Below are 13,875 nucleotides of genomic sequence, written 5' to 3'. Positions count from 1 at the left end.
CTTTTCTCTAAACACAAATTTAAAAGAAAAAAACCAAACAACTTATTAGAATTTCAGGCATCCGCAGAGCATTGAGCTAAGCAAGCAGAGGGTTCCCCGGGGGCCAAGGCACAGGTCACACACCCATGAAGGGGCAGACTCCTGGAGCTGGGAGCTAGAACCCTGGGGCCCCGTCCCAGCTGAGCACCTGAAGTCTGGGAACCTGGCCCTCTGTTACTCCTTTACCTCCTGGGATGGTAAAGCCTGTGGGTTCATCCCAGTTCCTGGGTTCCGGGCCCAGACAGGCTCAGCTCTCAGACCTGGGACTCCATCCTGGCTCAGCCCCGTGGCTTCACCTCACCTGTCAAGTGGGCTAACAGGAGCCACCCTGCCAGGGTAGCTGCACACCCTTGCTGTTTGCCGGTGAGGCGGCTTTGCACGCTTCACAGGTGAGGAAACTGAGGCTCTGAGAAGGCAAGCCTCCAGCCTGCCCCCTCTTCCCAGCCTCTTTCTTGCAGTATAACCAACTCCAGAGTTAACAGGAAATTTAGCCCCAGCCGGTGTGGCTCTGTTGGCTGGAGCTTCATCCCATGAAAAAAGGGGTCACGGGTTTGATTCCCAGTCAGGGCACATACCTAGGTTTTGGGTTGGGTCCCTGGGTGGGGCACCTCCAGGGAGTAACTGATCGCTATTTCTCCCTCTTTCTTCCTTCTTCTCTCTCTAAAGTCAATAAATGTATTCTCGGGCATAGGAAATTTAACTGGCAAGGAATGTGACCCTGGACAGAAGACACGGCGTGGAGGAGTCTCCTCCCCACTGTGAGCCGTTCCTTCTGGGGCTCTGACCTGGTTTTTGAAGGGGGCAGGCTCTTGGGGGAGAAACGCACAGGCAGATTAAATGGGTTAGGGGAGGGGCCCAGCACTTGGCCTGCCTTCAAGTCAATAGGTTACGGGACTGTGGCAGGGACAGCGGCCCTAGTTCCCAGCCCGACACATAACCACACTGGAGACAGGGTTCCAGAAAACAGTTTACCCGTACACGCAAGGTGGCCCTGGCAGTCACAGTTCAAAGGCCCCTTTGCCCAACGAACCCCAAGCTCTGGGCTGCCCCAAGCAGGGCAACCAGCCTAGGAAGTGTGGCACCAAAAGCTTGGGGAGGGGGAGTGTGGAGAGGAAGGGCCATGGCTGGTGCAAGGTCAAAGGTTACAAAGCTGGTGAGTGGGGGGACCGTCAGACCTAGAGGCAAAGGCCACTGGACAGACCCCGAGGTGGGATGAACCCCGCAACTGAGATTCAGATTATTCAGGGAATGGGGATGGGAGGGGGGTACAAAGGTCACCATGGCCTCTCTCTTCTACCCTTCAAGTCTGGAGGCCCCAGATGGCTCCAAGTGTCCCCAGGGTAGGGCAGGAAGGAACCCTAGGTCCACCTGGCAGGCGGCAGAGGCAGGATCCATAAATTAAATGGTTTTGGCGGAGTGTGAGAGGAACGGAGGCCTGGAGAAGGCATCGTGGCCGGCGGGGCGGCGGGGCTACTGGGCCCTCCAGGAAGGGTGGGTGAACACGATGGGCCTCTTCTTGGCCCAGCGGGAGAACACAGCCTTCTCCGTGATGAAGCGGTGGGCGCTGCGGGGCGCCCGCTCATGTGCCAGGTACATCTGACACTCGTCCAGCCGGCCCTTCTCGAAGTAGTGATAAGGCACTGAGGGGTGGTTCTTCTCCCTGTGGGTGGGAAACAGGGACAGGTGTGGGGCACGAGAGCTCTCCCGCTGCCCGCCAGATGCCGCACCTACCTCGGCCATCCTCACCAGGTACCACGGGCCCACGGAGGCCCGTGCCTGGTCCCAGGGGAGCAAGAGCAGGCAGGGAAGGGGCAGGGCAGCTGTGGATCCCAAAGGCCAGTGTTTGAGTCCCAGCTCTGCCTCTTGCAAGCTGGTTGACAACAGGCCAGAGGCACGCCCCACATAATCTCCATAACCCATCTGTAAATCGGGAATGGCGATGTCCACCCTCCAGGCTGAGTCCATAGGTCAAAAAGACGAAGACCGCCCTGGCCGGGCAGCTCCGTTGGTAAGGTCATTGTACCGCTACGCCAAGGTTGCGGGTTAGATTCCCAGTCAGGGCACAGAGAAGACTCAACCAGGGAATGCACGAATAAGTGGAACAACAAATCGGCTCTCTGCAGATCTCTGTCTAAACTCAATTTAAAAAAAAAACAAAAGGTGAAGATCACCAAGTTCCTTGCTGGCGCTGGGCCCTGTGGCACCAGGGACGCAGGTGGGCTGGCCAGGTGCCTGAGCAGAGGGCACACGGGCTCCCGCCACCTCACCCCACGTGCTCAAGAAATACGTTCAAAACAGAAGAGAGGGTGAAACCACAGGACCCTTTGTGAACTTGATAGTTACCATAGTGTTGAAATATAATGTCGAAAGTAAAAACTGAGGCGTAATATATCACGGACATAGAATTGGTCCCAACATTGTAAGAAGTACTTCCATAGATTACTCTCTATGTAAACATTTCCATAACCTTCTGAAGAAGGTGTGATTATTTTCTGTCTTTCGCAATAAGGAAACGAAGGTTCTGGGAGATGGCGTGACTGGCCTAAGGCTATGCTGGCACAGCAGAGATTGGCATCGAGCCTGTCCCAGAGGCAGAGCCCCTTTCCCCTGGGCGCCCGCTCCAGGGACGCCTGTGCATCCGCCGCCCACCCGGAGGCTAACACACCCTATGCCCCACAGCTCCTTGATCCTTGGGCACCAGGGCCACGGCCCTCCCGGCCTCCCCAGTGCCCCTCTCGCCCAGGGCCTGGCTGGCCTGACCTGCAGTAGCTGTCGCTGACCATTCCATAGACCACGATCTCCTCGCATAGCTCCAGGGCAAGGATCATGGTGAACCAGCCGGTGCTGAGGAAGGAGCCTGACTGCCTCCTAGCAGGGAGGAGAAACAGAGTCAGCCCGGCCACCTCCCCTCCACTCAGAGCAAGGGGCCTGTGGAGCGTCCAGCTTTAGCTCCCTTAAGGCACTGCCCTGGCTACCCTCCTGGCCGAAAGCCATGCACCTGGACCCCTACCGAGAGGGTGCTGGCGGAGGCTGGGGAGGGGACAGAGGCGGTCCAAGGCCAGCAGCGGCCAAGGGGCAGAGCTGGACACAAGCCCAGGTCTGCGACTCCTCACTGCCCATGCAGGAATAGAGCAACCTCTGGACGATAGTGTGGGGGCCTGGGCCGCATGCTCTCTGGATCTAAGGGACCAAGCTTGAGGAGGCAGCGCGGGGCCGCAGAGCAGCGGCTGCAAGTGGGAAAGGGGGTTTCCCAGAGTCAGACGGTTTTCGATGAGAAGCCTGCACCTGCTCTGAGGTATCAGGTTGTTCACGGGCCTTTCCCAGCCTCAGTGGCCCGTCTGTGAGGTGGGGATAATTACAGGTGGCTGTGGGGAGGGAGCCCTGTCAGCCCAGCAGCCCCCAGGGTCTCCACGCCTAACTTGGAACAACGCACTGCGTGGCCGCCCCCAGCCCCACTCTCTGAGGACACCAGCTCTGGTGACTCTCCCAGCTGAGAGCCCCTCACCTCCACCTCTACAGAAGCATTAGGAGGTGGTTCATTCACTCAAACTGGGCACCTCTCCAGGCCCCGTGCTGGCCAGGACCTGCCACATCCAACGCTAACATTCTCAAAAGAGGCGGCTGCTAGGAGAGAACCGCTAAGAAGACAAGGAAACAAAGGAATAAAGAGTATCAGGTGGGAGGCGGCCACCAGGTGGCGCGGTCAGGGAGGGCTTCTCGGCTGAGGTGACATTCCACCCAGGCCTGAATAGCAAGAAGCGGTCAGGCATTGGAGGTTTAGGGGAAGAACATCCTAGGCGGAGGGAACGATGTATGCAAAGGCATGCAGGTGACAACCAGTGTGGGTGTGTGAGGAAGCACAGGCGGCCAGGAAGGCTGGAGCCGTACAGGAAGGGGCCAAATCATACAAGGCTTGTAGGCCGGGGGAAGGGAGGGGGTGGGAGTCCGGACTTTATTCTCCACGTGAAGAGAAGCTGCTGTAGGGCTGGGGGCAGACGGCTGCTGGGGTGAATTCACTGGGGTGACTGGAGCTCAGGCTGCAGGGCCGGCAGGGGCACCAGCGAGGCAGGTGCTGTCAGGGCAGGGGAGGGTGGTGGCACCCGTTGGAGATGCAAGGGCCCATTGTATGTGGCAGGCGATGGACTGAGGGGAGTTGGGTGGAACCCTGGAGGCTGGCAGCTGTATGTCCTGAGCTGTGGGGCAGGGAAGGGATAAAATGGGTGTTGAATGGAGAGTGCCCGACCCAGGCCCGGTGCATGAAGAGGGCTGCTGGTGCTCTAACTGTTTCTTTTATTTCCTGGAAGGGACTTCAGAGGCCAATTCATCTCTCACAGCATCCCCTCCAGAGGGAAGAGCTCCCTGATGCTGTCCCCGCGCTGGTCAGCGCTTACGAGGCCCAATACCCCTCACCGCCATGTGGGATCGATCTCTGTGATGATGTGATGAATGACAGTCTCTCCGTTTACTGCTCCCTTCAAGGGGGCTGGACCACTTGGCCTCCATCACTGCTGACCCCCGGCCCCCAGGGAGAACCCAGCAGGCAGGCGAGCTCACCGGTTCTTGCCAGTCTCGTCCTGGAAGACCTGGTCGCAGTAGGCCATCATGCGCTCGGTGAAGGTGTATACCTGCAGGCCCGGGTACATCTTGGTGAGCTGCAGCAGCGTGCGGTAGGTGCGGCCGCCCAGCACGCGGTCCATGTTCTTGCCCTGGCCCCACACCACGTAGAGCGTGTCGCGGGCCTGCTGGAAGTAGTGCGAGTAGTTGCGCAGCAGCAGCGGCACCGTCGTGTGCGAGATCACGCGCAGGGTGCTGCGCTGGCCCACGTCCGCCTCAAAACCCACGGTGGGCGCCTGGTTCATGCGCAGCACACACTCAGCACCATCGATCTGGGCGCCCAAGCCCGAGCCCAGCATCTGGCCAGAGCTGGACACCACGGCACAGCTGCGGCATGGCCCCCGGACCAGCGGCTGCAGGGGAAGGAGAGAAAGAGAAAGGCATAGGCCCCTGTTCCTTCCACCAGGCACTCCCACTGACCTCACGTGACCTCATATCAACTTGAAGTACTTTATTAATCCATTTTACAGATGAGAAAACGGAGGACCAGCAGGTGGAGCTAGCAGCAGAGCTGAGGTTCTACATTAGCCATATTTGCAACCCTCGTCCAGTCTGCTGAGACCCTAATGAACCCTTTATCATGAAGTCGCCATTAGGATCACAGGAGCAAATATTTATAAAGCACTTGGAGCAGCACTTGGTACAGACTGGGTGTCGCCTCTGGGTTGTTAAGTAAACATAAACCTCAGCTCTTCAAAACCACTCTAGGTCATTCTTTCGTCTGCCTGAGCCTCACGTCTGTGTCCAGTTTAGAAAGTAAAAGCAGAGTCAGTCTTTAGTGCCAGGACAATGCTGGGAACCCCTGGCTCGCACCCTGAATTCCCACTCTGCCCCGCCTGGCTGTATGGCCCTGGGATAGTCCCTTTGTCTCCCTGACTTTCAGTTCCCTTATGTGTAAAATGGGGATAAAAATAGCATCTGCTTGACCAGGTTGTGAGGATTCAATTGAAAAAGCCTAGAGATGCCCTGGCTGGTGTGTCTCAGTGGACTGAGTGCCAGACTGCAAACCAAAGGGTTGCCGGTTCAATTCCCAGTCAGGGCACAGGCCTGGGTTGCAGGGTCCCCAGTAGGGGGCACCTGAGAGGCAACCACACATTGATGTTTCTCTCCCTTTCTTCTTCTCTAAAAATTAATCAATAAAATCTTTAAAAAAGAAAATACCAAGCCAAACAGAAAAACCCACGCCTGGAGAGTTGTGGCACAGAGCTAGGGCACAGCGAGGGCCCAACCTCCACCTCATTATCCTCCAAGAGGCAGAAGCTGAGCCAACCAGCTTACAAACGCCTACAAATACTCACTCAGGGTCAGGGGTCAAGTCTCACAGGAAAGGACTTGTCCCCGACCCCAGGCCTCTGTGCCCTCCCTCTGTGCCCTCCTGGGGGAAGGCGGGCTTTTAAAGCCCTGTAAAGGTTATGGAACATTAATTCCAGTTAATAAAGAACACGCTGTCACATCCCACTCAGGGACATTTCATATCTAACATGGAGACTGGAGAACTTGTAGGACCATTTTCCAAACCCCAGCAATAAAGAACAGGACATCCTTCTGCCCTTAGTTTGAGCCTGTCCTGACGACTGGGGTCTGTTCAGATCCAAGGTCACCAGCAGCCCCCGGAAGTGTTCTGCTTGTCCTATGCAAAGTCTTTAAAATATTTAATTAATCCCTACTTTATAAAAACCAGCCTTCCTGACATTCAAGACTTGGACTTCCTGCTCCTCTTAACAAACACAAAGGTTCTGGCCACCCTGAGCCCACATGCCCATCCACTCTGAGTGTCTGAAATGAACACTGGTCACCGCCATGAAAGACGGGACAGGGCCCACCCAGCCCTCCTCAGCATTTGTTCCACCTGGCCAAACTTGTGGGGCACTCGAGTTCGTGTGCCGCCTCACTGTTTTTGCATCCTGATCAAGTATTTATACGGCACCTGTTCTGAACAGGGCCTATGAATCACCCAGTTTGAACCTTCACAGCAACCCTACAGAGAGGGGAACTTCAATGACCACCCTTTACGGATGAGGAGGCAACTGAGACTCAGAGGAATAAAGACCCAAAACTGGTCTCCTCCAAGCCAGGGTCCCTGAGCACAGCTCCCTCTGATCGACACTCAGAGAGCCATCCAACTGAGAACTGGAAGCGTCATGAGCTGCGTGTCAATACAGGACGCTTTTGAGACACCTACCACGTGGGGCCACTGAAATCAGGGTGGGGGGAAAGAGTTGTGAACCTCCCCATGCAGGGCTGGCATGGGGAGGGAGCACCGCAGGGCAGGGGCACAGCCACCACGTCACCCTGGGCTCCAGCAGCCAGGCAGTATTGCTGAATGAAAAAACCCATTTCCACCCTGATCTAGTGTAGCTCAGGGGGTTGGGCATCGTCCCGCAGACTGAAAGGTCACCAGTTCGATTCCGGTCAGGGCACATTCCTGAGTTATGGGTCAAGTCCCTGGTTGGGGGCATGCGATAGGCAACCGATAGGTGTTTCTCTCACACATCAATGTTTCTCTCCCTTTCTTTCTCCCTCTCTTCTCCTCTCTCTAAAAATGAATAAATAGCCCTGGCCGGACCAGTGGGTTGTCAATTCGGTTCCCAGTCAGGGCACATGCTTGGTTTATGGGCCTAGGTCCCAGTTGGAGGCACATGAGAGGCAACCGATTAGTGTATCTTGTACATTGATGTTTCTCGCTCCCTTCCCCTTTCTCTAAAAATAAATAAATAAAATCTTAAGGAAACAAAACAAAACCCCTTTCCTCTTAGAAAATCCATGGGGACTTGGTTTTCTTTTCCCTCCCTTCCCCTTTCTCTAAAAATAAATAAATAAAATCTTAAGAGAACAAAACAAAACCCTTTTCCTCTTAGAACTTGGGGCTTAGAGAGGTGAAGTGATTGTTCAGTGTCGCACAGCTGATAAGGAGAGGAGCCCAGCCCAGACCCAGGCTGACCTGGCCTGTAATGACCGGTTCCCATTACGCCCCAGAGAGTTGGGGGGCACCCCAGCACCTTTGGCCTGCCCCCAACATACTGCCTGGCTGACTCACCTTCCCATCCGGCACTCTGCTATATCCACTGAAGTGCAGGGGTCCTGGCACAGTGGGCCTGGAGCTGGTGGAGAGGCGGGAGCCCAGGCAGGAGGCCATGCAGAAGGGCAGGCGGGCCCAGCAGCAGAGGAGGATATAGGCAGCGGAGAAGCCCAAGGAGCACAGGATGACGAGCAGGAACCGACCCTGGGGAGACGGCAGTCATAAGTGAGGGTCGCTGGGGCTCCTAGAAGCTTCTACAGGGGCTGCACCCCAGCCTCATGGGTGCAAACTCCAGCTCAGTAGCTTGTAGAACATCAGCAGAATCTAAAGTCTCCTTCCTCTGGGCTGCCAGGCTCAGAGTACAAGCAGCTCTGGAGATGAGCCCTATATTCTAGAGAAAACCAATTCAGGGTCAAGTGTGTAACTCAAAGCCACACGGCAGGAAAACGGCAGGGTGAGTCCTCAAATCCAGGCTGCAGAGCCCATGCTCTTAACCAGAAGCCCAAGCGCACTGTGCAGCCTTGGGTGCGACTCTCTACCTCTGGGCCTCTTTCCTTCTCTACAAAATAGGGGCCAATAACACCCGCAGTGTGAATGTACAGCAGTGAAAGTGCTCCGTATACTGGAAAGTGCTGTGCACACCAGGATGGGAGAGTGCCCATCGGCAGGGCAAGCAGCCCCCTCCAGACCCTGGGCTGAGGCTGCCAGTATGACTGTGCCCCATCCCCGCCCCCCTTCCCCCCAGCTGACTCAGTGGCAGTCTGCCAAGCTGGTGATCATGGTCTGGGCCAGCAGTCTAGGTGAGTAAGGCGATCAAGAAGGATGTGAGGGATGTGTCATTCATGAAAGGGTTTCAACAGCTGAAAGCTGCTGCCCAGGGCCTCTGCCTCCAGAAACCATGTACCAAAGGCCATGGTTCTGAAGAGCCCTCCTGGAGGCCTGGCCTTGCTGGCAGACTTGGTGATCCCCCCACCAAGCCTTCAAAGAGGGACAGTCTGGTTTGGGGGTGGAGGGGTCACGACTCAGGGCTGCCATCCTGTGCTGGGCTACTGGGCTACTCTGGTCACCACCTGTGTCTCTCTTGGCTCTAATTTTCTCCAAGCCTTTCAAGGCACTGGTCCCTCAGCCACGTGTCTGAAACCACCTAGCAGCTGACTGGTGCTCTTTGAAAGCCAGATGTGGAAAAGCTGCCCCCCCCCTCCCCGCACCGCCCAAGGCATATCCTAATGCGGCACAGCCATTTCTGCCCATAAACCATATCGCTTCTACACAAATCTCTGTGTGGCCAGCTGGGGGGTGAAGTGGGGAATGTACAGTCCCTGAGGACTCAGGCTTTGCCTGGTACATGGTGCCCCGTGCACAAGGGACCCAGAGATCTCGGTTCAGGCAGTGGTGGTCGACTCCTCCAACATCCAGGACTCTCTCCCGCAACCAGGGGCTCCTGATTCAAGTCAAGAGCAGCTAAACTGAACTTTCATACCATAGCCCACTCCCAGGCAGGTGGCGGCACCTGGGTGGCCTCTGGGATGCTCACAGGAGGTAGTACTATTATCTCCATTTACAGGGGAGTGGGGCGAGGGGCTAGAGCCAGGTGGGGACACCACCTGTCTGTGGCCACACAGCCTGCCAGGTCAGAGCTGGACCTCGAGGCCAGTCTGCCCTTCTCCTCAGCTCAGGAACAGCGGGATCAGAAGTGACAGTCAGCCCTGGGGTGGGTGAGGCTACTGAGGCTGCTATGCCAGAAGCCACCTCCGAGTCCCCTGGGAGCTTTTCTTTTTCCCACTTACCTGAGCCTTCATGCTGTCACTGCCACTCAGCAGCTAGAGAGCTGCTGTCTCCAGGGCTGGGAAGGGGTGGGAGCCAGGCACCTGTCAAGACCCAGAAACTCAGAGCTGGGTCCCAGGCCTCAGGGGAAATTGCCCAGGGAAACTAAGGGAGGGGAGGCAGGGTATAAGCTGGGGTCAAGGCAAATGGCTTCTGAACACCTAAGTCCCCAAACACCAGACAGCACAGATCCCGTCCTTAAGGAGCTGGAATCGTGACCTTTGGGAACACTTCCCCCAACCGGAATCCCATTGTGTAGATGAGGAAGGAGAGGCAGAGAGAGGGAACCCTGATGTCAAGGTCACCCATCAAGTCTGGGCCAGACAGAACCAGGAGCCAGGAGCTCCGACTCCCGCCCGCCCTCCTACCTCTCTACAAGCGGGACGTGGAGAGGCCGGGGGTAAGAGAGCGGGATTTCCGCCCCTCTCCCCGTTTCAACCGCCCCCTCCCCCAGCCGGGAGCTAACCGGGCGGGCAAGTTGGGACGCGCCGGTGGCTCTCGATCCGCTGCTCGGAGCTCCATGGCCCGCGGGCCGGGCGAGCCGGGCTGGAAGCCGGAGCCCCGGAGCAAAGGCGGCGCCGTGGCCGCGGCTCCAGGAGGCTGGCAGCCCTAGCCGCGCTGCCCGAGGCGGGAACAAGGTCTCTTCTGGGAGGGGACTGGTGTGGGCGGGGCCTGAGCGTCGGAGGCGGAGCCTACGAGCGAGGCCTGCGCGGGTAGGGAGGGAGCTGCCCGGAAAGCCGGGCCCGGGGGGGAGGGCGGGACCTGCGAGGCCGGAGGCGGGCCTCTGCAGCGGAGGGTGGCGGGGTGGAGTCTGAGCTCAGCGTCCCCATCTTTTCTGTCCTTGCCTATTTGTCTAAACTCCTTCCCAAAATAAACTAACAAACAAAATAGAAACATACTCATAGATACAGAGAATAGACTGATTGCAGAGGGGAGGGGGTTGGGGAGCCGGGAGGAAAATAAATTCGATTTAAAAATAAAAATAAGTAAAATAAATACCCTCTTGCTCAGGCTAGGAGTGGGTGGCCCGTAGTAGAAAGGCCAGTCCTAGAGAATGTCAGAACCGCTACACCGTGGCTGCCTGGCCGTCCAGATTGGAGTTTCTCCATTTCTGAAATTGGGGGACTGGTAGGAAAATTAAACAGGAGTTGGGGTCAGGCAGCCCTGAGTTTCAAGCTGTTAAGGTTGTTAGATTTACCAAGTAAAATACGGGACACCCAGTTTCTTTGGAATTTCAGATAAACAACAAATAATTAGAAATCTGAAATTCCAATGAACTGCGCATTCTACATTTTCTGTGGCAAACCTATTTGGCTTGTCTCTGACAGTGTGACTGTCACCTGAGCCTCAGCTCTTCTCCTCTGTGAAGGTGGGGATAACACCTCCTAGTGAGATCGTGCAAATGCGGCTTGTGGCAGAGTCGTGATTCAAACCCTGGGCAGTCTCATTCCAGAGCCAGGGCTCTGAGGATTGACTTTCACTTCCCAACAGCCCCTTTCCAAAGTGTCCTCCAAATCCAAGACAACTCAGTCCAGGGCGCTTGCAAATGCTGAAATGTGTTCCATGTGAAGGTTCAGCAAGCACTTCAAATTCAAGTGCTTTTAGGGGTCAGAGAGGGTTGAAGGGGCAGATATCGGACAGTAGGGATGGGTAGGCCTGTGGTGTAGTGGATTTCATTTACTTATTTTTAGAGAGAAGGAAGGGAGGGAGAAAGAGAGGGAAAGAAACCTCGATGTGCAAGAGAAGCATCAACTGCTTGTCTCTCTCACGTCCCCAGTTGGGGACCTGGCCCAATTGAACCAGCGACCTTTCGGTTCACGAGCTAGTGCTCAATCCACTGAGCCACACCAGCCAGGACTAAAGTGTTTTGTTTTGTTTGGTTTTATTTTTTACAAAATACTTCACAGGCCAGAAAGCTCATTTTACCACCCATGCCACACCCACCACACCCACCTCCCTCTGCAGAGCCCTGGCCTGGGAACCAGCCTGTGCTCCTGCCCCATTCCAAGGTCCAGGTGCCCATTTCTCAGAGGCTCTGGTGTGGGCCCAACTTCAGGGTATTCATTTGGGTATCTGCACCCAGTTCAGTAACTTCCCAAGGATCCTCTGCTCCAGGTGCAAAGCCAAGTCCCCCAAGCTGGTGCTCTAGGCCCCTGTGTCGCTCCCCATCCTACTGAAGTGGCCCTGCCCCTAGGCTTCCTTTGAGCACAAACTCTGCTTGTCCCCTCCCACCCCACCCTGGGCACACCTCAAGGGTAATGGTCCAAGTCATTCCCTCTCTATGGCCCCTCATTCACACACGGCAAGGCGCAGTGGGTGCCCAAATCCAGTGCCCCTCAGCCTCCTGGGGTCCTCATCTGTCAATTTTCTGTTTTCATAGACCCAACCCCTAGGGGGCAATGGTGAGAAGTTCCCTATGGATTCCTTTGTCACCCACTATGGCTGGTGAAGTGGGGAGTCCTTCCCCAGAAAGGCAGCTCCCTCCTTGCCAGGGCTACCCCGCGACAGGGGCATGCCCAAACGTCCTGATCTCCCAGAGCAGATGAGGGCCAGACCTCTCCAGACTGACACCGGGAAGTCCCATAGTTTCAGATGAAGCTCTTCAGTTTGGTTCTGGCAAAAGCACGCTCTCTTGACTCTGACCAAGTCCCTACGCAGTCTGAATTCCTGCCTCCCACTTAACCCCCTTCGCCCACTTGGGCCACGCTGCCAACCCCCAATCACACTGAGCTCATTTGTACCTCAGGGACCCACACCACGTAGAGTGTGTCGCGGGCCTGCTGGAAGTAGTGCGAGGAGTTGCGCAGCAGCAGCAGCACCATCGTGTGCGAGATCAGTTGCTGTGTCCTCTACCTGGATTGCTCTAGTCACATGGTCAGCCCCTTCTTGTCATTCAGCTCAAACGTTACCGCCTTGCCAACCACTCTGTCTGACACTGCACCCCCATCCTTGCTGTCCCACCTTGACTTATCTTTTTCAAGTATCGTCACACACGGAAATCGTCCTGTGTATTATGGTTTTCTTGCTTGTGGTCTACCCACCTATTAAGACTCTAAGCTCCGTGTGGCCCGTCAGGCCAACCGTGTCTTCACGAAAGGCATCCCTAGCACCTGCGCAGTGCCTAGCACACCCGTCTGCTGAACGAGCAAGTTAGGAAAGCCAGGAGTCCCAGGCCCTATGAGATCTTGGACAAGTAATTTCCCTGTCTAGCCTCAGGCCATTGCCAGAGACCCAAAGGGAGTGAGGGGCTGAGCCATCCTTATCTGGGAGTGCAGGACTCTGGGGCTCTGACTCAGCCCTGTGGATCCAGACCCCAGGGAGATGTGGAGCCAAACCCCGGTTTCCTGCTGTCCTACGCTACCACGCCTGAGTTTCCACAACCCACCCATCTGCCGGGTGGCTGCTGAACTGAGCACACCCGCTGCCTCAACTTCCTGTTGAGTCAGAACAAGAAATTTTCTCTGGTTTGTGTTAGCTCAGAGAGATTGTCACCAAAGGTCACCCAGATATCTAGGGGTGATGCCAATTACGTATCTCTATTCATGTCTATATCTACATCTCTGTCTGCGCCTCCAGGAACCCACACTCCAGGCCCACAGCACAGGCTTTCCTTTTCCTCTCCCTTCCCCATAGGCCATTTTTCTTCCTTTTCTCTGAAGATCAATGGAGTGGCAGGGTTTGGTGTAGCTGAGCAGCTTTCCCAAGGTCCAGAGTCATCCAGTCCTGGGGGTCAGCTCTTGGCCCACACAGCCCCCTCGCCCCCGCCACTGTCTGCATCCACCCTCAACTCCGACCACAGGGACATGTTTATCTCAAACGCCACAGTCTCTCCCACCACAACCCTCTGCTGCTGTGCCCTTAGCCTGGGACCCGCCCAGGGCTGCACCTGACTCTTCTGCTCTCAGTTTAGCAGTTAGAAACCCCCCTACCCCTCCTACACTTAGGAGGGGGCCCCTTCTCCGAGCGCCATGGCCCCACACTCCTTCACAAGGCTTAGTGATGCCAGGTTGCTTTCATCACCGCCACCACCCACCAGACTGTGAGTCCTGCGAAGCTGAAATCTGTGCATCTTGCTCCACCCCCAGGTCGCCAAAGACCAGCAGAGGGCCTGTCACATAGCAAGTGCTCAATAAATAGTTAATGAGTTCAGGAGGTCCATTTTCATTTTTTCCATCTTACAGATTAGATCACCGAGGCACAGAGAGGGTTAGCACCTTGCCCTGGTCACACAGCCAGGCCCCAGAGCAGCACCAGAGGAAAGGCCCACTTGGGCGCGGTCAGGCTGGACTGGCGTGAGAGGCCGGGCTGCAGCCTCCTGGAGGAGGGAGAAGGGGTGACCAGGGGCTACGGAGGCAGTTCGCTTCTCTGCTCCTGGTGAT

The 13,875-nt window shown here is 56.2% G+C and overlaps 1 protein-coding gene across 1 annotated transcript; it reads right to left on the bottom strand.

The window, feature by feature from the left end:
* Positions 1-175: 175 nt before the first annotated feature.
* Positions 176-10,090, bottom strand: ST6GALNAC4 (ST6 N-acetylgalactosaminide alpha-2,6-sialyltransferase 4). The gene is made up of 6 exons (XM_054584869.1): positions 9,963-10,090; positions 9,460-9,540; positions 7,691-7,876; positions 4,594-5,006; positions 2,800-2,907; positions 176-1,699 (listed from the first exon to the last, which is right to left on the bottom strand). The coding sequence occupies exons 2-6, from the start codon at positions 9,469-9,471 to the stop codon at positions 1,510-1,512; spliced, it is 909 nt and encodes a 302-aa protein (XP_054440844.1). The 5' UTR covers positions 9,472-9,540; positions 9,963-10,090; the 3' UTR covers positions 176-1,509.
* Positions 10,091-13,875: the final 3,785 nt, after the last annotated feature.

Source organism: Pteronotus mesoamericanus, unplaced genomic scaffold (genome assembly GCF_021234165.1).
Source record: "Pteronotus mesoamericanus isolate MK-2021 breed Mesoamerican mustached bat unplaced genomic scaffold, CSHL_Meso_final contig_78, whole genome shotgun sequence".
Classification (NCBI taxonomy): Eukaryota; Metazoa; Chordata; class Mammalia; order Chiroptera; family Mormoopidae; genus Pteronotus; species Pteronotus mesoamericanus.
Note: the sequence above shows the minus strand (reverse complement) of the source record. Positions and strands in the feature narration are given on the sequence as shown.